At 42.2% G+C, this 25,728-nt stretch overlaps 2 protein-coding genes across 2 annotated transcripts in view; one reads left to right on the top strand and one right to left on the bottom strand.

The window, feature by feature from the left end:
- LOC111193656 (uncharacterized) overlaps window positions 1-25,728 on the bottom strand; it is a 138,561-nt gene that overhangs the window by 71,986 nt on the left and 40,847 nt on the right. The gene's annotated exons all lie outside the window — the stretch shown is intronic.
- LOC111196411 (vitellogenin-2-like) overlaps window positions 12,744-25,728 on the top strand; it is a 29,183-nt gene continuing 16,198 nt past the window's right edge. Inside the window, exon 1 of the mRNA XM_049473361.1 lies at window positions 12,744-12,872. Coding sequence (XP_049329318.1) covers window positions 12,744-12,872 — 129 coding nt within the window. The remainder of the gene's footprint in view (window positions 12,873-25,728) is intronic.

Here is a 25,728-nt window from a genome sequence, read left to right as displayed (position 1 = left end):
GTTAGTGAGTACAGTGAAGCAAGCATGGTTGTACCTGCGGAATAATCCTGTTCCATCTACCATCTGCTCAAGCTCTTTTCAAGCATCGTTGGTATGTTAATGTTTCTGACATGTTTTTTACCTGGTACAATGTAGTATTTTGTATGCTAGGTGTTAGTTTGCATCTTTAATCTCTGTAGACTTTGATGTTAGTGATATACCATAGAGAAGTAAGAAATGTAATACAAAACTCATTCTATTCATTTGTAATTTAGATATCCTCTAATTGTAGCACATTTTGTGTTTGTCTTGTTTCAGTTTTACCTTTTCTCAACTTGCTACATTAAACAAGTAAACTACTTCCTCTGTGTGGTAAATGGGAAATGAGTTAACTGTCTGTCAAATTATACACGGAGTATAAGGAGGACAGAACAGTAAAACAACGGCTTCTCGTAGAGCTGATCCTCAGGAAATTGGAACAAAGATTTTGGCACATCGTCTCGGCACTGCTTTAGCCTCGATTATATAACTTCAGTACTATAACTACCTTATCATGGAAGGAGAGGGTACTACGTCCAGTCGCTCCTTACATACAAGGTCCCGAGTCTCGCATTCATCAAGGCACACACAAGGGTCCACTACAAGCAGAGTCGCTGCTATGGCCCGTGCTGAAGCTGAGGCAGCTAAAGCTCTGATGGCATTTTCTGAAAAGGAAATAGATATGAAAGTACAGAAAGCACACTTGGAAGCCTCCTTAGATGCCTTGAGTTTAAAGAAAAGTGCGGCAACAGCAAAAGCTGAAGCATTAGAAGCAGCTCTAAGGATGGATGATGATCTCAGTCAAAAACTTGACAGTCAGTTGGAGTTAGAGCCTCAAAACCCCATGCAGCGCACTGGAGAATATGTACAAAAGTATTCTCTGTCAAATTCAAGCATCAAAATGGAGTCAGATTTAAATGTTTCTCACACACATGAGCCTCAAACAGACAAAATGCTCATTCAAGATCCTCCAGCATCCAGCATCACCAAGAGAGAACCTTCCGATATAAGGCCAACAATAGGACTGACTCCATCAGTGGGACGGCAGGAGACATATGAACAAGCATGCCCTTCTCTTCATGGAAGAGGTAGTGGAATAAAAGACGAGCAATACAGTGGTTTGCAGGATCAACATGAAGCATGCAGTGTTCATCAATATCCACCTATCCGACCTCCAGACAGGAATTATCAAGCTCACTTGCAACAGGGACAGCAACTTCAGGACCAAAGTATGATCAACATCATGAAGTTCATGGCTAGACGAGAAATTGTTACCACTGGGCTTTTACAGTTTGACGACAGACCCGAAAATTATAGAGCTTGGCGAGCATCATTTGTGAATACTGTTGGGGAGCTAAGTGTGACCGAAAAGGAAGAACTTGACCTTTTGGTTAAGTGGCTTGGTCGTCAGTCTGCAGAGCAGGTGAAACGGATAAGGGCTGTACATGTCAACAACCCTAAGAAAGGTCTCCAGGTGGCATGGGAGAGACTAAATCAGTGTTACGGAGCTCCAGAAGTCATTGAGGAATCGCTGTGGAAGAGGATTGACAGCTTTGATAGAATCTCTAATAAAGACCATCAGAGGCTCAGAGAACTTGGTGATCTGCTGATGGAACTTCAAGCAGCAAAGGAGGAAGGTGCCTTTCCAGGACTTGCTTACTTGGACACAGCTAGAGGTATAAGTGGCATAGTACAAAAGCTGCCATTTGCTCTCCAAGAAAAATGGATGGCTCAAGGCTCTAAATACAAGGATGAGCACAACACACCTTTCCCACCGTTTTCATTCTTTATGACCTTTGTCTGTCAGCAAGCGAAGATGCAAAATGATCCGAGTTTCAGTTTAGCTCCTCTTATTGCTGATACTACAAGAGTAGAGAGACGCTTTTCCAGAGATGGCAAGTCCAGGGCACCTATTTCAGTCCACAAGATGGATGTTGCTGCAGATCCTATCCCACCTGCGCATGCAGTACGTACCAAGATTGTGGACCCATCCAAGATATGTCCCATACACAACAGACCTAATCCACTACACAAATGTCGTGGATTCAGAGAAAAAACTCTAGAGGACAGAAGAACTTTTCTCAAGCAGAACGGCATCTGCTATCGTTGCTGTGGTTCCATTTCACATCTTGCAAGAGACTGTGACAAAATTGTTAAATGCACTGAATGCAATAGTGAGAGGCATATTGCTGCGCTTCATCCTGGACCTGTCCTGCAGCCCACAAAGTCCTCATCACCTGTGACTGTGCATGGCGGGGAGGAAGACACTGGGAGTTCTGACTCAGTGACAGCAACATGCACTGAGGTCTGTGGTGAAGACTCAAGTGAAAGATCTTGTTCCAAGATTTGTTTAGTAAAGGTCTTCCCTACTGGCCAGAAAGAAAAGGCAATCAAGCTGTATACAATTATTGATGATCAAAGTAATCGTTCTTTGGTAAAGTCAAGCTTTTTTGATATTTTTGGTGTTGTTCTGATGTTGCTTGGAAGGGACATCATAAGAATTCACAAAGTACATGAGCAGATCAACGGACCACATGACGCGCCCTTTGCTCAAAAATTGGATTTGGGATGGGTCATCGTGGGCAACATCTATCTGGGCGGTGTCAAGAAATCGGAAACCATCAGCACACTATTCACACACACTCTGGAGAATGGTCGTAGGACTGTCTTTAAACCATGTCCAAACCATTATCTCATAAAGGAGAAGTATGATGACATGGCATCTAGTAACATTCATTCACAACTGCAGTCAGAAGTAGAAAATTCTCTGGGTCATGTTACATTCAAAAGAACAAAAGATGATGAAAGGATAGCTCCTTCTGAGGAACATAGGATGTTTCTGGACCTCATGCAAAAGGGTTTCTACAGAGATACTGACAACAGTTGGGTGGCTCCTTTGCCCTTTAAACCTCAAAGGCTACGTCTTCCAAACAACAGGGCTCAAGTCTGGAATCGCTTTACATCCCTACAGCGATCCTTCAAGTCAAAGCCACAGATGAAGGACCAGTTCTTCACATTCATGGGCAAAGTGTTTGAGTGTGGACATGCTGAATTGGCCCCACCACTCACAAAAGACGAAGAGTACTGGTACCTCCCGATTTTTGGCGTATATCATCCAAGAAAACCAAGCCAAATTCGGGTGGTGTTCGACTCAAGTGCTCGCTGGGATGGAGTGTCTCTGAACGATGTTCTGCTCAAGGGCCCAGACCTCAACAATAGTCTTCTTGCAGTACTCATTAGGTTTAGGAAGGATGCAGTTGCATTTATGGCGGACATTCAGCAGATGTTCCACTGCTTTATAGTCAGACCTGAAGACAGGAACTTCCTGCGTTTTTTTTTGGTTCCAGGACAACAACCCCAATAACCAAATTGTTGAGTGTCGGATGAGAGTGCACGTATTTGGAAACAGTCCTTCCCCTGCTGTGGCCATTTATGGCCTTAGACATGCTGCTCAAGAGGAAGAAAGCGAATTTGGAACTGATGCAAAGAAGTTTGTGGAAAGAGACTTCTATGTTGATGATGCGGTCAAATCTGTACCTACTGCAAGGGTTGCTGTGGATCTTTTGAAAAGGACTCAAGAAATGCTGGCATGCTCAAACCTTCGTCTACACAAGATAGTGTCTCCAAACAGAGAAGTCATGGAAGCCTTTCCTGTTGAGGATCATGCCAGTGATTTAAAGAATCTTGATTTCAGTGTCGACTCTCTACCTGTACAACGAAGTCTTGGTGTCAGCTGGAATCTTAAGAATGATACATTCACGTTTCAGGTATCCAGTGAAAAGAAACCTTTCACACGTCGCGGAATCCTTTCGACAATCAACAGCCTGTATGATCCCTTGGGATTTGCTGCACCAGTCCTCATACAGGGAAAAATTCTCCTTCGAGATCTGGCATCACATGCTGAAGACTGGGATGCACCTTTACCACCTGAAAGGAAACAAGCGTGGGACACGTGGAGAGACTCTCTTCAAGAGCTTCAAAATGTTCATGTCCAGAGACCATACACACCAGTTTCTTGTTCGGAAGCACAGCATAAGGAACTCTGTGTATTTGCGGATGCTTCTGTTCAGGCAGTAGCTGTTGTTGCCTACCTGAAGGTGTCAGACTCATCTGGAGCCTACCACACAGGTTTCGTCTTAGGAAAGGCAAAGTTGGCGCCACATCCGCAACTCACGATCCCGCGTCTAGAGCTCTGTGCAGCTGTGCTCGCTACAGACATAGCTGAGTTCATCACAGCTGAGCTTGACTCAAAGATAGACACAGTCAGTTTCTTCACGGACAGTAGAATAGTCCTGGGATACATCTTCAATGAAAAGAGAAGATTCCATGTGTTTGTCAGCAACAGAGTCCAGCGTATAAGAAGATGCTCTATTCCTGACCAATGGCATTACGTGCCTACTGAGCTTAACCCAGCCGACTGTGCCACAAGATCAGTCACTGCAGCACAACTGAAAGAAACTACATGGCTTACCGGACCTGCGTTTCTAACACACCCTGAGCAGTATGAATATCATACAGAAAGTTGTGAGCTGGTTGAGCCTGACTTAGATGTGGAGGTTCGTCCTGAAATAGGAACACTCAAAACCATGGTTAGGAGCAAGCCACTTGGAGCGCTCCGCTTTGAGCGATTTTCATGTTGGAGAACTTTGAAACGGGCTATTGCATGTTTAATCCACATTGCTTGTCAATTCAAGAAGACTACAGATCAGCAGGCTTGCAAAGGCTGGCATATCTGTCACACATCAAGCTCAGCAGACATTCACACAAGAGCAACAATTGTCATCATTCAAAGTGTGCAAGAAGAAGCCTTTGCAGCAGAACTTCAATGCATCAATGACAAGAGAAGCCTGCCTAAAGGCAGTTCGCTTCAATCATTGAATCCTTTCATTGACAAAGACGGCCTGATAAGAGTAGGGGGTCGTATTGGTGAATCAGATGTTGGATTTGATGAGAAAAGACCAATCATTATACCCAGTCGGCACCACGTTGCAACACTTCTTGCCCGACATTTTCATGAAAAATCATTCCACCAAGGGCGTCACATCACTGAAGGTGCCATTCGATCAGCAGGATTTTGGATCCTAGGAGCCAAAAGGTGTGTAGGCAGCCTTATCTACAACTGTGTCATCTGCCGAAAGCTCCGCAGCAAATGTGAAGTGCAAAAAATGAGCGACTTACCTGCAGATAGACTCAGCACGGATCCTCCCTTCACCCACGTTGGCCTAGATGTATTTGGGCCATGGACCATCTCTTCGCGCCGTACACGTGGTGGCCTTGCTAACAGCAAAAGGTGGGCGGTTCTATTCACGTGTTTGAGTATACGAGCAATCCATATAGAAGTCATAGAGTCCATGGATTCTTCGAGCTTTATAAATGCTTTGAGGAGATTCATTGCAGTGTGCGGACCACTCAAGACAATAAGATCTGACCGAGGAACAAACTTTGTCGGAGCATGTCATGAGTTGGACATTCCATCTAATCTCAGAAGCCAAGAGGCAGAGTGCTTTCTTTCCGAGCAGGGCTGCTCTTGGATCTTCAATCCTCCCCATGCATCACACATGGGTGGAGTATGGGAGAGGATGATCGGAGTTGCGCGGCAAATCCTGGATTCAATGTTCCTACAACTGGATTCCTCCAGACTCACTCACGAGGTGCTTACTACGCTAATGGCAGAGGTAATGGCTATCGTAAATTCAAGACCTCTGGTTCCTGTCTCAAATGACCCTGAAGACCCACAGATTCTTACACCTGCTACATTACTGACTCAAAAGGTTGGATCTTGCCCAATCCCACCTGGGGAGTTTGACTGTGAACACCTTTATAGACGTCAGTGGAAGCAGGTTCAGAGCCTGGCCAGTACATTTTGGGACAGATGGAGAAAACAATATCTGTCTACTCTTCAAGTGCGAAGAAAATGGCTTTCTGACAAACCAGACATCATGCCAGGTGCTATTGTACTTATACGGGACAATCAAGCAAAGCGCAATGAATGGCCAATGGGACGAGTCACCCAAGTGTTTCCAAGCAAGGATGGAAAAATCCGTAAAGTGGAAGTGAAAGTTGTCGAGGATGGACATGTCAAGTTACTCTTCAGACCAGTTACTGAGATTGTACAGCTTCTGTCTTCTAATTAGAGACCGACCGATATGGGTTTTTCTAAGGCCGATGCCGATACCGATCATTAGTGGTCAGAGTCAGCCGATGGCCGATGTGACCTGCCGATTTTTAGGGCCGATATGCTATCGTATTATATTTATTTGGCATGCTTAAAATCATACTAGTAAGAGGAGGAACAACAGTTGTAAACTTCACACAATTTATTGAAAATAAGGTTAGCATTTTATAGTGACTTTAATGTTACTATATCACTATATGTTAATAAAAAAAATATTAATTTTATTTAGATTGTATTATCCATAACATTTTATTTTATTCATTATATAACATATGTTCTATATACACTATATATTCATGTTTATTATATTCAATATTATGTTGGCTATTATATAAAATTTACTGTAGGGGCCTACTAATTAACAAATGTATGACTTGTTGCAGTCTGTTAGTCTATTAATTATTCATTTTAATCTGTTTAACAGAGTGCAAGAAGACTTCCATAATGTGACAACTTTAGATAGTTACTCCAAAACGGCAAAGCTCATTTCTTCTTCAACTCCATGCAGTTGAAAACGAATGGACATGGGAGGACAATGTTATAAAATGTTCACATTAGGGCTGCAGCTATTATTTTACAAAAATGGGTGACGTTTAAATTAAGAATAAAATTATAAATAATGCAAAAACAGACAGGTGCTGTAATTTAAATATAGCTTTATCTGTTTTTTTTTCTTCTTCAAATGAGCTCCTTAGCCAGAGAAACGCGTCTCATCAGCTGTACTGGAGGTTCGGTGCGTGAGCGGAAAATGAGTTGAGAAAGCTGAAGAGCGCGGACTTTATAGGTTCAGGATAAAATGAGCTTTTATCAGAAAAGTCTGGAGGGGGTTCTAAAGTAGAACCCGACAAAACAGAAAATTCTGCTCATCGTTTCATTTAATATCTAACAGCGCAAACCGCTTTAAACGGGTGAGTTTTACAGCAGAACAGCAGGAGGCGGCATGATTTAATGTCTGTTTGTAGTGAAGGAAAAAGAGATGTTTTATTTTAACTCCATTATTTTAGAAACTATTTGTTTTATTAATTCGTTTACAATAAAGCTTATTTATATACAGTGTTGGGAGTAACGGCGTTAAAACTAACGGCGTTACTAACGCCGTTACTTTTTTTCAGTAACGAGTAATCTAACTAATTACTATGACTGTAACTATAACGCCGTTACCATTTCCGACACCCCGTTACTGCACGTTACTTTAGCAGCTCTATGAACTTTTTTTTTTTTATTTCGCTTTGCCCTGCTTAACCCCTCCTCTGTCCGGTGAACTTGAGCTTCTGGCCGCTGTGCCTGTGGTTTGGCGTGGTGAAGTGAGGCACAATTGTGACGATTTGCGTGCTCTAATCAATTCAGTGATTGCCGTGGACAACCCAAGTTCCGAATTAAGGACGTTAAAGGTCACCTTCCGCGAAAATCCGATTTTTCTTGTTTTTTGTGGAATACAGTAGGTCTCTCCGAGTTGAATGTGTACACCTGCACATTAAACTGTTTTGCAGCCCCCATTGTCTGCAGGAGCTAAGCAAAGAAATCCCCCCTCCCCCCCTCCGAAAAACGGGTGAATTTTGAATTATCTTTCTGCCTACGTAGGCAGAAACTCACAGACCAGCCCACCTTGGCTCGAGAAACTCCCAGAGGCGGAGCTGAAGCGACGCAACATCACCGCTCATCAGTTAGGAGGTGGGAGGCAGTGAGCGGTGGAGGGGCGTCGCAGTGCTCCTAGCCAATCAGAGGAGAGATATTTGCATTCTGTTTGCATGTATGAATATTCATGAGCAAAGCTGGAATCCGGTCATTTTGGACACACCCCTAAAACAGTCCATTAAAAAAGAGCTATACAGAGACACCTGAGCACTTTTTTTTTACAAAAACGGCTCACATGTCATTCATTCATACTAGAGACCACAACTAGACATTTTAAAATGAAAGAAAAAACGACGGAAGGTGACCTTTAAGCTCTTTTTAGCTGCTCCGGTTTTTGTGGTGCTGCTGCTTTCTCTTTTAGAGCTTAGATTCTCTGCCCGAACCCGACCTGACCCGAGGACCGACCCGAAATCAGGCTCCTATTTTTATTTTATATAAAGCTCTGGTGTGATAATCACAATGTTGCTAAGTAACCAATTATTATTGTTCACTAAAGCGAAGGAAATAGCGAAAATTGAAAGTGAAAAACATTTGTGTTAACTGAATCTAATAAAAACGGTAGTTAAAAGGAAAAAACATAACTATCTCGAACTGTATTTTGTGTTTATAAAACTAACTAAAACGAACTGAAATTACTGATAGAATACCCTCATTTTTGTGTTTAATTTATTTATAAGCGCTGTTGTACAGCGGAGTTGTACAGCGGGAGTTGTTGTGCCGAGCGCGCGGCACTCGTGGTCCGTTAGTTCTTGTGTAAAGCGCTCGCGCTAGCAAGCCCACCCTAAAATGAACAGAAAAAATAAAAACAAAATAAAATTAAACTATAATAAAAATGAAAACTGTAATCACGTAGCTCTGGGCGCACGTGAACGCCTCCGCGTTTGACTTGCAGCATTGTGTGTAGCTGTTCTTAAAAATCATTTAAATTAAATAATAGTTCTATGCTTCTATGTTACAGTGTTAATTAACATAATTCTGATTATATTTCGCTCATTCAATCAGCCCGAAAACAGACAGTTTATGGGGCGGATCGGGTCAGGCTCATAATGACAGTTTATGGTTCGGGCTTGGGCAGAATGTGCACGGGCTCCGGCTGGGTCGGATTTTTTGGGCACGATCTAAGCTCTATTCTCTTTTGGTGAAGCTGTTATATTAATACCATTTTAACGGGCATTAAATTGTTGTTTTTGTCCATTATTTTGTTTTATATATACATATTTCTTTTGAGTGTGGCTTGGTTTGTTAAATTTCATCCCCAGACGCGTTTTTCCGCTTTTTTCAGTATTACAAGTTTTAGTAATTTTCTTTGGTTGTGTGGAGAATTTCGTTTTATTTTTTTGAAATTCGTTAGATTATATTTTTGTCAACATTTTGGGTTTATTTTCGTTTGTTATTTTTTGTTATTTTTCTAATAATAATAGTAAATGCATAATTGATTTCCTTTTTTTGAGGGGCGAATAATAAAAAGTAACGCAATAGTTACTTTTACTGGTAACTAATTACTTTTATAGTGGAGTAACTCCGTTAGTAACTCAGTTACTTTTTTGGAGAAGTAACGAGTAACTATAACTAATTACTTTTTCAAAGTAACGTGCCCAACACTGTTTATATATAAGGAGAAGTACAGTCCTCTAATAATCCTGACTAACCAGTAATTATTATTTCAGCGCAGCTGATGCTGCGAATATCCTTAAACAGTTTTAGTCCTGCCCTTTTTCATTTCGTCTAAAAATAATTTAAATACTGAAAATATCAAGTGTTAATTTGATTTTATTTACTTAGATTTTCGTTTCTGAAGAAGAGACGTCAGTTATTTTATACTAGAGCTTATAGATAGGGCTTGCCTTGCATAGTCAGGGCGCATTCCAAATGCACTCCTGCCATCAACGCTAAGCACAGTTTCGTTTGGAGAGAAATGCTACAACACCGATGCAGTTGAAATTCTATTCTTTTTCAGTAAATGAAGCAACATCACAGATTACTAATCATGAGAGAAAATATAGACTTTGGGACACTGGATTGTAAAAATGGATGCCTTACCCATTGAAAGTCTTGCTCACTCTTGAAACCTTGCACTGCGTTCCAAGTAGCTGCCCGCAGATGTGCCGGATTAAAATAGGCGCGGCCAAATAAGAAAATCGGCCGATGCCGATTGATAAAAAAATAACAAAAATCGGCCGATTAAATCGGCTGGCCGATCGATCGGTCGGCCTCTACTTCTAATGACTAAATGTGGCTACGTAAGAACGGCAAATTGTGGCATCCAGAGATGCCAGGCGGGGAGTGTGCTGCCTACAGTGGCGATTTGATTTAATGCGCTTTGCTGCCCCCTAGTGGACTTTTTTGGTAATTTATTTTAGTTTGTCTAGTTTTAATGACATCATCACTAGTAGCCTGTTAGTGAGTACAGTGAAGCAAGCATGGTTGTACCTGCCGAATAATCCTGTTCCATCTACCATCTGCTCAAGCTCTTTTCAAGCATCGTTGGTATGTTAATGTTTCTGACATGTTTTTTACCTGGTACAATGTAGTATTTTGTATGCTAGGTGTTAGTTTGCATCTTTAATCTCTGTAGACTTTGATGTTAGTGATATACCATAGAGAAGTAAGAAATGTAATACAAAACTCATTCTAGTCATTTGTAATTTAGATATCCTCTAATTGTAGCACATTTTGTGTTTGTCTTGTTTCAGTTTTACCTTTTCTCAACTTGCTACATTAAACAAGTAAACTACTTCCTCTGTGTGGTAAATGGGAAATGAGTTAACTGCCTGTCAAATTATAACAACATATTGTGGCGACCGCCAAAAAGCTGTAAGAAAACCACTGAGTTCTTGTGTGTGCAGCAGAGTGCAGGGAGGAGGGGCTGCGTTTGTGTGTGTTTCTACGATGCACATTAAGCTGCCGCGTTACGATGGAGAGGCGGCTTGGGAACCCTATGAAGCGTAGCTTCAGGAGTAGGAGGCCGTAGCATGCAGAGTCGACACGGCGAGGACTCCACCGAAAACTACGCTGGACAATCTGTGCTGCTGGCAGTGTCGACGGAAAGGACATAGGGCGAGTGTGTGCCGCGCAGCCGAACCAGCGGGAAACGATGTCAAAGCGGTGTTGTGTGTGGCGTTGCAGGACCAGAGTGCATCAATGGGCGAGTCTGAGGGCCTGGTTGTGGCTGCAGGCACATCCGGCGGGGAGCAAGGGAATACCAGACTTTTGAACTTGGAAGGGGTTCCCCTTGCCCTGCATTTCACTGAACTTGCCGCTGACATCACGAGAGAGGCTGTGCGAGAGTTGTGGCTGCGTAGCAGTGAGGGCTTGAGTGAGGATGAAAGCCGGCAGTTGTGGACTTTACTAGAGGCGAATATGGATGTATTTGCTGCACGCGAAGAGGACTGCACGCACACTGACTTGGTACAGCACCAGATTGATACGGGGACAGCTCCGCCCATCCGACTCCGCCCACACCGTTTTCCCATAGCCAAGCGTCAGGCGGCCGAGAACAAGCTGAAAGAGATGGAAAAGGCGGGGGTGATTGAGCCTTCGAACAGTGTGGAAAAAGGACGATGATTGGCGCTTCTGTGTGGATTACCGTCGTCTGAACGTGGCTGGCTCGTCTTGGTTCAGCTCGTTGGATCTGCGCAGTGGCTATTGGCAGGTGGAGTTGATGCCCGACGCGCGAGAGAGAAAAGACTGTGTTCACGCTGGGGGCTGGCCTATGGCAGTTCCGATCTATGCCCTTCGGATTACGGAACGCACCGGCCACATTCGAGCTGTTGATGGAGCGGGTGCTGGCGGGCATTCCTAAGGAGCGCAGCATCATATCCCTTGATGATGTGCTCGCGCATGCGCCCACCTTTGAGAATGCGTTGGCCTGCTTGGAGCAGGTGATGGCGGCGATTAAGGCTGCCAATCTACGTCTGCATCTCAAGAAATGCCGGCTCCTGCAACGCGAGGTCCAATTCCTTGGTCACGTGATCAGCAGCGACGGAGTGGGCACGGATCCAGACAAGGTGCACGCAGTGGCCAGTGCAGAGAAACAGCCTCATACTACCGGAGGTTTGTCCAGGGCTTCGCAGACATTGCCGCGCCCCTTCACCAGCTGACGGCGAAAGGTGTGTCGTTTGAGTGGACAAAGCGTGCGGATCAAGCATTCCAGCTCCTCCGCGGCACGCTGTGCCAGGCCCCGGTGTTGGCGCTCCCTCAGGCTGGGGACCAGTTCGTGGTGGACATCGACGCGAGTAATTGGGGCGTTGGAGCGGTGTTGTCACAAGTTCAGGGGGCAAGGAGAGAGTGATCGCCTACTACAGCCGTGCACTCAGCAAGCCTGAACGCAACTACTGTGTCACGCGGCGCGAATTGCTTCCTGTGGTGGCAGGACTGAGACATTTTCAGCATTATCTCTATGCTACCCCGTTTCTGCTACGAACAGATCATGCCGTGTTGACCTGGCTCATGAACTTTAAAGAGCTAGAGGGCCAGATCGCGCGGTGGATCACGGCGCTCCAGGAATACCAGTTCGAGATCCACCACCGAGCTGGAAAGGCGCATGGCAACGCTGACGCACTTTCGCGCCGCCCGTGCTGCGAAGCGGAGTGTCGATACTGCACGCGCCTGGAAGAGAGGGAACATCAGCGAGACTGGGACTGCCATTTGCCCCTGGTCCTGTGGTTGTGTCGGACAACGGTTCAGGAGTCCACGGGATTCACCCCCGCGCAGATGATGTTGGCTCGGGAACTCCGCACGCCGACCGATCTGGCGACAACAAGGAGAGGCTTCTGGATGACAAAAGCGTGCTTATGACACGTGGTGCCAGGGTGAACCGCTGACACCGGGAGCGGAGGTGTGGCTCTTTAACACATGGCGAAAAAAAGGACGCTGTCCGAAGCTAAAGGCGGACTGGGAAGGTCCGTGCAAGATAATGGACAAGCTGTCCGAGGTAGTGTATCGGGTGCAGAATGGGCGGAAAACTGTGGTGGTCCATCGGGACCGGCTGGCACTGTACCAGCCCAAAAAGATGGTGCTCATTGCACCGGAGGAAAATGTGACTGTGAGCCAGGGACAAGCGTTTCCCTTACCGTTAAGGACTGTGGGAAGAGCTCGGAGGGTGCCCGGGCATTTGAGAGACTATGTGTTGGACTAATTTGTTTGGTTTATTATTGTTATTATGGTTCTTGTTGCTGTTGGGACGACCCCCAAAAAGCTGTAAGTAAACCACTGAGTTCTTGTGTGTGCAGCAGAGTGCAGGGAGGAGGGGCTGCGTGTGTGTGTGTTTCTACGATTCTACGAGTTTGAGAGTTTAATTCTTTCAAGGGCCGAACTACAGTCAGAGGCTATGACTGCTCCACAGCGTATTCTCAAGGCTTGGTTTTGCAATGCGTCCAGCTTGTGCAGCATTGACTTAGAAGCTGACCCATAGACTATGCATCCATAGTCAAATACTGACCTCATTAGGACAGTATAAATCACTCTCAGTGCTCCCCTTGAAGCCCCCCCATTCTACCCCACACAGACATCTCATCACATTTAGAATCTTTTTACATTTGTCCACCATTTTCTGGGTATGGAAGGCCCAAGACAACTTCTTATCAAACCAAACCCCCAAGTATTTAAAAACCTTAACTCTTTTCAGCTCACTTCCTGAAAGATCAGGTCCCTGCACATTTTTGAATGTCTGATCAACCATGATGTCACAAAAATAGGGGGGTAATTATGCTCCCCTGAGGAGTGCCATTATCTGCCACATAGCTGGAGCTTACTTCCCCATTTATGCTGACTCTCAGTCACCTTTTTAGTCAGGAATGCTTCCACCCATCGGAGCATCCTGCCCCTCAGCCCCAATTGCTGCAACTTTATAAGCAGGCCTCTTGTCCAAAGCATATTGTATGTTTTCTCAATGTCAAAGAACACTACAACCACTGCCTCCTTGTTTATTTGTGCTTTCCTAATAACATCTTCCAATCATACAACTGGATCCATTATGCTTATCACCCTCCTAAACAATCCACCCATATTCTATTGAAAAGAAGCAAGAGCTTTTCTTTTCCCTTGTCGCTCAACTTATTTAACATGTCATAGCATATTGTGTCCATCCCTGGAGTAGACTTCTTCACCTTTCTTAGCACCTTGTTCAGTTCTGTTAAGGTAAACAAAGCATCCATCCGTCCTCCCTCTTGATCATCACTGATATTCACACCAGCATGTCGTAAAATTGTATCCTCCCAACCTTCCTTCTCCTCCTGCCTCAGATTATCTATGCATTTTGGCTAAAGTTCTAGCAATGACTTCTGCCTTGTCTAGACTGGTAACTGCCACTTCCTCTCCATCCTTGATCAAAGGATAGTCATTACTCCTTTGAATGCCTTTATTTTTTTTTTTATCAAGTTCCATACTCTATCTATGGGGGTTGTTCTCCCCGCCAAACTTAGTTAATTTTAACGCTCTCAATTGTTGCTATTTATCTACACACTCTACCAGAAGTGCACCAGCCCTTGTATTACCAGCACGTACTACTTCACCGAATTCGTTATGCACCTGTCTCTTCAATTGGATAGGACTCCAACCCGCAAAAGATTCTCCATCATTCACCAAACTGATAAATACCTTGTACGATCCCTGCCTCACAGATGTATCCATATTCTCCATAGGTATCCTATGGAAAGTATTTCCTTTAGGTTTTTTACGCTTGGGTCCCCCATCCTTACCATACCTGTGCTCAAGTTCATCCATCCTACACTTCCTACTTCGTCACTTCCTGCCGGCAACTACTGTCCATTCACAGTCAGCACACACACACATATATATATATATATATATATATATATATATATATATATATATATATATATATATAAAACTATTATTTAGTTTTTATATGTATTATCATGTTTATGTTGTTATATGTTTATAGATATATAAATACTTATATATTTATTCACATGAACTATATAATATATATATATATATATATATATATATATATATATATATATATATATATATATATATACCTCAGGCGACTCTGTTTGTGGCGTGCTTGCAGAAATGGCTTCTCCTTGTGCAAAATGCACTGTATTGTTGACCGATGCACAGTGACACCATCTGCAGCAAGATGATGCTGCAGCTCTTTGGAGGTGGTCTGTGGATTGTCCTTGACTGTTCTAACCATTCTTCTTCTCTGCCTTTCTGATATTTTTCTTGGCCTGCCACTTCTGGGCTTAACAAGAACTGTCCCTGTGGTCTTCCATTTCCTTACTATGTTCCTCACAGTGGAAACTGACAGGTTAAATCTCTGAGAGGTTAAACCTTTTCTGACAGGTTAAACCTTTTCTCATGATTGGCTATGAAGTTCAAAGCTCAATGAGGTTACCAAACCAATTTTGTGCTTCAGTAAGTCAGCAAAAAGTAGTTAGTAGTATTCAAATCAATAAAATGATATTTTCAATCCTGAAATATTACTGTGTCCATCAGTTATTAGATATATCAAACTGAAATGGCTGTTGCAAACACCCAAATATTTAGAACTAAAAATGATTAAGATTAATAGGGGTGCCCACACTTTTTCATATGGCTGTATAGTATTATATATCTATAAACTACATAATACTTTATATATATATATATATATATATATATATATATATATATATATATATATATATATATATATATATATATATATATAAACTAAATAAAACTTTATTCTAATGTATTCTCATTTTTCCAACTTCATTTTAATCGCCCTTTTATTTGTTTATGTTCAGTTCCACCCGTTCACACTTAAAACATTTAAGTATTTGCACAGTTAATTAACCTGGACTTAATTAATTTGGTATTTTGTGGTCTGAAGCAAAAAATAGAATCAAAATCTCTGGCTCATTTCTCAGGTTTGACTTTGGTTGTTGCGGCAAGAATCTCAAACAGGAAACTCTGTAGGGTAGACTGTCCCATTTCAGTAAAGCCGCTGCAGCCTACCCATCCTTCAAAGGACACACCTTTGTAGACCACGTCCTTCGAAGGATTCAGACCCTGATTTGGGACACACCAACAGTCATCCTGCATCAGTAAAATGTTTGTTTCCTTTATTTATGACTGGAATTGAGTGTATTTGTCTATATAATTGGTAAATAAGCTCCGTGAAGGACTGCACACGCTCTACCCACACGGCACATGGTTCCCACGCCACGGTCGGCTCTCCCCCACGCGCTGTGGAGACTCCATCACCACGGCACAATCTGCACACTGTACTATCTAACTTTAACTCTACTGCATTATTATCAGCAGGTTATAATTGTAGATAACTGATCATCACTGCACCCCTGAAACAAATCAAGAGAGGAACATGCTCCTTTCCCTCCGAGCTTCTTGTCTTAGTGTGCATTAAAAAACGATCGCTCGAATTACAGAAATCGTTTACTCGAATTACAGAAATCGTGAGAACGAATTACAGAAATCCTGAGCATAAATTGCAAATCGTTCAATCAAATTAAAGAAATCGTTCACTCAATTTAATTATTTTTTTATCCACAGCCCCTCCCGGGCTCTGTAAAAATCAGCTGTATTACACCTACTATAAAAAGTATTAGATGCTCTAAAACGAATGGACTCTTTGCCAGTGATGGGAGTAACGGCGTTGAAATAAACTGCGTTACTAACGCCGTTACTTTGTTTAGTAACGAGTAATCTAACTTATTACTCTGACTGTGACTATAACACCGTTACCATTTCCCACACCGCTCAATTAACTTTTTTTTTTTAACTTCGCACGTACAGACAAAGTGTGTGTGTGTGAGTCAAAAGGGAGGGGAGGATGAGACCAGGGTCTCTCTAGGGGTCCGCAGGCTCATTCTCAGAGGGAGACAGTATTCTGTAGTGAGCTTTTTAAATCAGGGATCTCAAACTCTCGGCCCGCAGAACGATATTTAGTGGCCGGCGACTTGAAATTAAATTTTAGTGTTAGTGCGGCGCGCCCGCAAGAAAGACGCATTCGCTCCCCGTCCACCAGCACAGCGCATCCTATTCATTTCAATAGAGAGAGCCGCTGCATGAGCACAGCCCTGCCCTCCGACAAAAAGTTCCTGTGTGTGTGATACGAGTCTCTCACACACAGAACAGCTGCCTCTCAACCGCGGAGGAGAAGCTGAAAACGGATTTATAGAACTATAGATCACAGTGAGGTTGATAAAAAATCTACGCTTTATAATACAGCCCGCGTTTTAGAGGGTAAGTACCCTTTACTTCCCAGATAGCCACCGAGTGCTGGCCCAGAATTGGGCCTTAGCTGGTTTCTGACTGTCCTCAAAGCTGGCCCAGAACCGGCCACCGGACTCGGCCCAGTGTCTTTTTGAACATAGGACCAGGACTGGGCCTTATTCGGTTTCTGACTCCTCAAAGCTGGCTGGGAGTCGGTCACCGGACTCAGCCCAGTGTCTTTTTGAATGTGGGGCCAGGTCTGGGCCTTATTCAGTTTCTGACTGTTCTGGAAGCTGGCTGAGATTCGGTCACCGGACTCGGCCCAGGGTCTTTTTGAACGTAGGACCAGGACTGGGCCTTACTCGGTTTCTGACTCCTCAAAGCTGGCTGAGATTCGGTCACCGGACTCGGTCCAGGGTCTTTTTGAACATAGGACCAGGACTGGGCCTTATTCGGTTTCTGACTCCTCAAAGCTGGCTGAGATTCGGTCACCGGACTCGGTCCAGTGTCTTTTTGAACGTAGGACCAGGTCTGGGCCTTTTCCGGTTTCTGACTCCTTGAAGCTGGCTGAGATTCGGTCACCGGACTCGGTCCAGTGCCCAACATTGGGCTGAATAGAGTAAGCAAACTGCTTGTAACTGAAGGTACTTTGTCTTTTACTGTTGGTGAATTTGTTTTCTAAGAACTAGGAGATTCAGGAACCTACAATGTTATTCCTACTACTACAAGCTACAAGCTATTTGTACATAAAATTTACGTAAATAACCACTTCGTACATCAGTACATCAATATGATTATTATATTATTATATTATATTATATATATTATATATTATTATAGGAAACACTAATAAGGAACTTACCATTGGTTTAAATAAAGTATTTTGTTTACTCAATTAGTGTTAATGAGAAAAAAAAAGCTCAAAGAAAGACATAAAACAAAGACTTATATTAAATTTATGTTTAATTCATAAATTTTACATATTAAAAAAAAAGGAAAAAAAAGAAAACAGAAACAGAATACAATTTGCAAATCTGAATCGAATTGTGGGATTCCCAAAGATTCACAGCCCTACTCTGTACTATGAATAACATTGGTTTAATAGGTTTAAGGTTAAAGGTTTGGCACCTGTGGACTTCTTGTTACTTTTTACCGTATTTATTTTTATTTGCATCTGTTTTAATGCATGGTACCTTTGCTACGTAAAACTCTCTTAATATTGAGATAATTGGTTTTAAGAAAATTGCATCGGCCTAAAACATTTTCACAATAATATACATATACACATACTGTATAGGTTTTTGTGTGTGTTTGATCTGTACTATGGAGGACCAAAAATGACATAAGTATAAATTAATAAATGCACATATTAATGTAGAAATACATAAATATAGACATAAACAAATGAATAAATAAATACATGTTGAAATAAATAAATAAATAAATAAATAAATGAACATATAAATGAATGAATAAATAAATAAATAAATACACGCATAAATATTTGCATAGGTAAATAAATAAATTAATAAATACATTTCTTATTTATTTATACATTTATTTATATATTAATGTGCATTTATTTATTTATTTATTCATTCATTTATTTATTTCACCATTTCTACATTTATTCATTTATTTATTTCAACATTTCTACATTTATTTATTCATTTATTTTCACATTTCTACATTTATTTATTCATTTATTTTCACATTTCTTCATTTATTTATTTTCACATTTCTACATTTATTTATTTCCACATTTCTTCATTTATTTATTTCCACATTTCTTCATTTATTTATTTTCACATTTCTACATTTATTTATTTCCACATTTCTTCATTTATTTATTTCCACATTTCTTCATTTATTTATTTCCATATTTCTGCATGTCTATGGTAATTAGAGCAATTAAAGCAGGATTGGTTGCGGGACACAGAAGTACAGCGGCTGTCTTTATACAGTAATTCACAAGAAAACAGACATGGGGGTTCCAGTAAAGAAGTGTTTTACACACCAGTACAGTGGTGTATACACCAGTACACCCTACAGAACAGTGTTTTACACACCAGTACATAACAGGACAGTGGTGTATACACCAGTACATACTGGTGTACCGGCGCACACCCCGCTGTGCTGCTGTGTGTCCCGGCGCACACTCCACCGTCCTGTACTTCCGGTATCAGTGAGAAGGAAACAAAGGGACGGCACAGCAACATCACGGCTATAACCCCTACTGCAGTAACAACTGCTGAAAATAAATGAGGGTCAACAGCTTCAAAATGTTGCCGCTGCAGGCCAAGACAGGAGCAGTAGAGCCAACACTTTTGCAGCTCAAAAACAATCCTGCTTTAGAGCGAGGATAGGACCACCTACCTAACTATCATACAAATGCAGAAATACAGAAATAAATAAATTAATAAATGTGGAAATAAATCAATAAATAAATGTGGAAATAAATCAATAAATAAATGTTGAAATAAATGAATGAATAAACAAATGTTAAAATAAATAAATGAAAAAATAAATAAATGCACATATAAATGAATAATTAAAAAAATATTAAAAATAAATAAGAAATGTATGTATTATTTTATTTATTTAACTATACAATTATTCATGCGTGTATTTATTTATTTCTACATTCATGTATGCATTTATTTATTTATACATATGTCATTTTTGGTCCACCATACTGTACTACTTAAATAAATAAATACATCTACATTAATTATACGGAAAATGTGTTGATTATAGATATTAAAATAATATAAGACAATTAAAATAAAGATAATTTAATAACTCATTGATGTCTCCTCCTCAGTAAATTTATATCTTACTCCCGTTTGGAGAACATGTTGGCATTAGCGTCCAATGCAACACCTAACATTAGCCTGAGAGCATTACACACCAGTATAGTTTTGCTTATTTATATTTTCTGAGTAGGCTCTAAAAGCAAGTTATACCTTCTCTACACATATTTAATTGTACGCTTGTTTCTATAGATACAACTTTCAACTAATAGAATCAAAGTACAGTAATAGTTTAATGTTAAATATGTTTATTGCAGTCATATTTGCAAATATAATGTTGTTATGTTTGCCCATTGTGACCATTTTTTTTTTTTGCCCATAATGTTGACCATTTTAAATTCAGCATCAAATTCTTAAAATAAGTACTTGGAAAATTGGGCACTAGCAGAAGCGAAAGTAGGGGCAGCAACATTAAAACATATATTAATTTACTGACAATAATAAAAGGCATCTATGATTTTCCTATTTCATTTTCTGCCAATAGATAGATAGATAGATAGATACTTTATTAATCCCGAAGGAAATTTAGGATATATATAAATATAATATAAAACATGAATAAGTTAATTGCTCTGAAAAGCTCCACTATTTTACTTTATGCTGTTAAATTCTCCTGTTGTGTCTAGTTATAGATAACTTTATGTAATTTGATTTTACATTTTTTAACTAAAACACTTTTGTCTCTAGTATACTAATATAACTTACTGCACACACAAACAACTTCTAGTGTGATTTTACAAATTAGAGAAATGTTGACTAAAGCTTATTTGGTAGTAGTGAGTGTGTTTATATAAAACTGTGCTAGCTAAGTTAATAAAGTACTTACATTTTTAACAAAGTAGCAGAGTGTGCAGGAACATATTACTGATCTTTATTACTGAATACAGATTTTTTTGTATTAACTGACAGACACAGCACCATTTTATTTAACTAAAAAGCTAGCTAAAACAAACATTACACAGTGACTTGTAGAGACACACAACCACTAAGTTAACCTAGCTGACTAGCTAGCTAATGTACAACATCTAAACAAAAGTTCTGTGGAAGCATTTAGGTTAGCTAGTAAAGACCAATTCGCTAGCTAACTACCAAATTGGTTAACTAGCAAGCCTAAATGCTTTTATGGTATGTATGTTTGTAAATGCATTTAAGCTAACGCTAGCAAACTAGCTGGTTTCTATCCTAGCAAGCTAACTATTTATTAGCTTAGCTACCGAAACAGTACTTCTGTTCTGGCCTTGTACACTAGTTAACAATTTTAATTTCAAGTAAAACCATACTTTTTGGTTGTCTGTTAGTAACTGTTATAGCTGCATTATCATTTACATTAACATGAAATGTGTTTAATGCTACATTCTGAGATAATTTAGCCTCAGATAATATCACCTTGATATGCTGCTAAGTTAGCTAGCTTAGCTAACTGAAGAGGCGACACACAGATAGGATTATAACTCATATTTGACGGTCAAAATATTTATTAAGTACATGGAATCTAAATAAATGATATTTCAAAAAATGTACTTAATACTTAGGTACGTAGGTTTGCTACCTACCTACAAACTTTAAAGGTTTCAGGATAGCTGACAGTTGACGAAAGTTTTAATGTTTGAGGAATCCGCGCGCCAAGTGCTACGAGAAACCGCACGGGTTGAACTGGGCTGATGCGCAGGGGCACCAAGGTAAATATCACCTAGATCACTCTAAACGTGATCACAAACACAGCTTATCCAGTCCATGTAGAAAAATGTGGCCAATAGAATTAGACTCTCTGGGTGTGTGTGTGCGCGTGTGTGTGTGTGTGTGAAGCAGTACTATAACAGGCTGTGTGTGTGTGTGTGTGTGTGAAGCAGTCCTATAACAGGCTGTGTGTGTGTGTGTGTGAAGCAGTCCTATAACAGGCTGTGTGTGTGTGTGTGTGTGAAGCAGTCCTATAACAGGCTGTGTGTGCGCGTGCGTGTGTGTGTGTACTATAACAGTGCTGGTACAGGGTCGTCTGCCGTATTTGAGCCAGTACACACCTGTGTTCAGATAATCAACAGGTCAGGTGCGTCAGTCCTTCACCAGCACCAAAACTGCTCAGTGACACTGATGTAGAACAGTCAGAAAGTGACACTGGGCCAGAAGTATTTTTCTGCTTGCGACTCTAAACCAGCAGTGCCGACTTAGAAACGAGTCCGGGCCAAAGTCGCTGGCTATCTGGGTTACGGTGTAAGTTCTCTGTATGTACCCTTTACTTACAGTGTAAGTTCTCTGTATGAACAGGGTACATTCAACATACTTACCGGGTCCTACAGGTACTTAACTGTAAGTATAAATAAAGAACACAGAAAGAACCAGGAACAAGAGAGTAACAACTGGGTAACTTTCTGACACTTACCTTGTACTTTACCAAAACATATGGTATAACGTTTCTGTATTTATCAGTTTATTCTAAATACTTATGGGGCTCTCCTAGTACTTAAATGTAGGTACAAATTAATTACCAGGAACAACAGTATAAAAATTGGATATGTCATTACCTGCACTTTCCCTAAACTTCTGGTGCAATATTAATGTACATATATATATATATATATATATATATATATATATATATATATATATATATATATATATGTGTGTGTGTGTGTGTGTGTGTGTGTGTGTGTGTGTGTGTGTGTGTTATTTAGACATTTTGTTCATGATAGTTAGAAAGGTTTCATTCCAGTCATACCCAAAGGACTTATTATTCTAATATATTTTATTAGTTTGAATAAGAAGATAATGCTGAGATTTCAAAGGAAATTTATTTGTTAATACACAGATAACACAAGGTTTCATTGTAATGGATAATGGTGGATAGGTTTCCATCTTCAGTCCTTTTCTGCTCGACTCTTCTCACCGTTGTTGCCTTTGTCTTGCTCCTGGAGTCCTGGTGCACACCTTGTCCTGTAAAGCTGCTTTTTATAACCCCTGTTCTAAAAAGAACTTTAAACCCACACTTCACCGAGTTCTACTGTTCTTACTCTGTAAGTATATAGTACGTACTCTGTAAGTACTCAGAAACAACAGAGAGCGGGCTGTATTATGTAGTATGCAGTGTTCCACAGTTCTTACTCTGTAAGTACCCAGTAAGTACTCAGAAACAACAGAGAGCGGGCTGTATTATGTAGTGTGCAGTGTTCTGCTGTTCTTACTCTGTAAGTACCCAGTAAGTACTTACATTACATTATTATGTAGTGTGCAGTGTTCTGCTGTTCTTACTCTGTAAGTACATACCACTGAGACCAATTTTTTGTTAAATCTTACCAAAGCAAAAACAATCTCTACAACAATACATAACATTAAACTTATTTATTTACATTATTGATTATACGTTTCTTTTAGAAAAAAAAAATATTTTTTGTTCTTCTTTATCTTCTTCTTGTCCTTTTCCTTTTTTTCTTGTATCAGAGAGCAGCATGCAGAATCTTCTGCCCCTATCCATCCTGCTTTTGTCCATAAGAAAAAAAATATAAAATGAATAAGTTTACTTTTTAGATGCAATTATATGTATCATTAAATAACAAACAATTACAAAATGTAACAGAATACAGTAAATGACTGTCAGTGTCATGTCTTGGCCCTGTCTCGTGTCTTTGTGTGCATTCCCCACGTGACCTGTGCTCCCCTGTGTCTTCCGTCTCAGTACTTTTCCACCTGTGTCTCATTTGTAGCTTTGCACCTTCCCCTGTTGTTTTGTCTCTCCGTGTTCTTCCATGTTTCATAGCCCTAGTCATTGCCCGTGTTTACCTCAGTTATTCTCTTGTGTATGTTTTCTAGTTTCTTGTTTATTTCCTTGTTTCCCAGTCCTCTGCTTAGTGTTTTGTTTCTAGTATATTCCTTGTATATATTTATATCCCTGCCCTGTTTAGTTTTGGTTATTTCTTGGTTATTTTTGGTAGTTTCTAGTTTCTTGTTTATTCCTTGTTTATGTTCTTAGTTTTGTTTGTTTCTTGTTTATTTACTCCCTGTTTGTTTATAAATATATTTAGTACTTCTTGTTTGTTTAGTTTATGTTCACTAGTTCCTCTCGTTTATTTTGGTTTACTTTATTATTACGTGTTCTTTGTTATTTGTTTATCTTTGTTATTTATATATATTTATTAAATTATTCGTTTCATCCCTACCTGCACTTGTGTCCGCCTCCTCGTCTCCCTGCCTAGGTCATTCGTGACAGAAAGACCGACCGCAACATGGACACAGCAGGTTCTGCGTGGATGGGCACCAGGATGGCGATTCGCCGTGCTCCTTGCGGGACCCCGGCGCAGGACACCTCGAGGCCTCAAGGACGCCGCAGGCCTCGGGGTAGGCGCTCTAAGGGGTCCCGCCAGCCGGAAGAAGACCCCTTTTCCGGGGAGGATTTTCTTGGGGGGGCGATGAGGGTTGGTGCTTTGAGCCTCGGTACCTCCATGTACCCGAGGCTCAAGGAGCGGGACCCGTGGGACTTTCTCGGGTGCGCTCCCAGCAGCTCTGAGGACGAAGAGGAGCTCTACCCCGCACCGGCCCGTGCTCCGTTACCGTTTCCCCCAGGGGCGGTGCTCTACCCGGCTCTCGGCCGCACAGCTCCAGAGGCCGTCCCGACTCACGTCCGTTCCCCTGCAGCCAAGGTGCGCTCCTCACCGGCGGTTCCAGAGCTAGCTTCCCCGGTGGCTAAGGCGTTAGCTTCCCCGGCGCCTCCAAAGCTAGCTCCTCCCGCGGCCAAGACACTCTCCTCTCCCGCGGCAAAGGCGCAAGCTGTGAAACCGCGCTCCGGGACTTCCGCGATGGCAGTCGAACCGCGCTCCGTGTTCCCCGCGGTTGCTGCCGAATCGCGCTACAGGACCTCCAACCCGGTGAGCCAGCCGCGAGCAGAGACTTTCCACGCGCTGGACTCAGCCAGAGGGAGTAAAAATCCGGTCCGGGTTTTTGCGGCAACCGCAGCCTTGAGCCCCACAGCTGCAGCGCCAGCCCCTCAGGCTGAGGAGCTGGCTTTCATGGCGGCTGCGGGGCTGGATTTCGCCGCTGCAGTCCAGCCTCTCTCTGGGACTATCTCCGCGGCAACCCAGCCGTGCTCCAGGACTGTTATGGAGACTTTTCCCGTGCCGGTCTTTACCGGCGGCCCCGCGCTTTCTGCTTCTACAGTCTCTGCCGGCGAAGCTGCAGCTCCGGTCCGGGTTTTTATTTCAACCGCAGTCTCAAGCCCTGCTGCTGCTCCGCTGGATCTGCACACACCCAGCTCCGAAATTCTCTCGGCGGCCACGCCCATCTCCGAGGTGTCTTCGGCTGCTGAGCCACGCCCCCGGACTCCTGCCGTGTCTGCAGAAGCTGCTCCAGCCTCCGTCTCTGCAGAAGCTGCTCCAGCCTCAGTCTCTGCTCCAGTCTCCGTGTCTGCTGAAGCTGCTGAAGCCTCCGTGTCTGCAGAAGCTGCTCCAGCCTCCGTCTCTGCAGAAGCTGCTCCAGCCTCAGTCTCTGCTCCAGTCTCCGTGTCTGCTGAAGCTGCTGAAGCCTCCGTGTCTGCAGAAGCTGCTCCAGCCTCCGTCTCTGCAGAAGCTGCTCCAGCCTCAGTCTCTGCTCCAGTCTCCGTGTCTGCTGAAGCTGCTGAAGCCTCCGTGTCTGCAGAAGCTGCTCCAGCCTCCGTCTCTGCTGAAGCTGTTGAAGCCTCCAAGTCTGCTCCAGCTGTTCAAGCCTTCAAGTCTGCTCCAGCTGTTCCAGTCTCAGTGTCTGCTCCAGCAGTTCCAGTCTCCGTGCCAGAGCCAGCTGCCCAAGTCTCCGTGCCAGAGCCAGCTGCCCAAGTCTCCGTGCCAGAGCCAGCTGCCCAAGTCTCCGTGCCAGAGCCAGCTGCCCAAGTCTCCGTGCCAGAGCCAGCTGCCCAAGTCTCCGTGCCAGAGCCAGCTGCCCAAG

This window comes from Astyanax mexicanus, unplaced genomic scaffold (genome assembly GCF_023375975.1).
Source record: "Astyanax mexicanus isolate ESR-SI-001 unplaced genomic scaffold, AstMex3_surface scaffold_37, whole genome shotgun sequence".
Taxonomy (NCBI): Eukaryota; Metazoa; Chordata; class Actinopteri; order Characiformes; family Acestrorhamphidae; genus Astyanax; species Astyanax mexicanus.
This window is presented reverse-complemented; position numbering and strand designations above follow the sequence as displayed.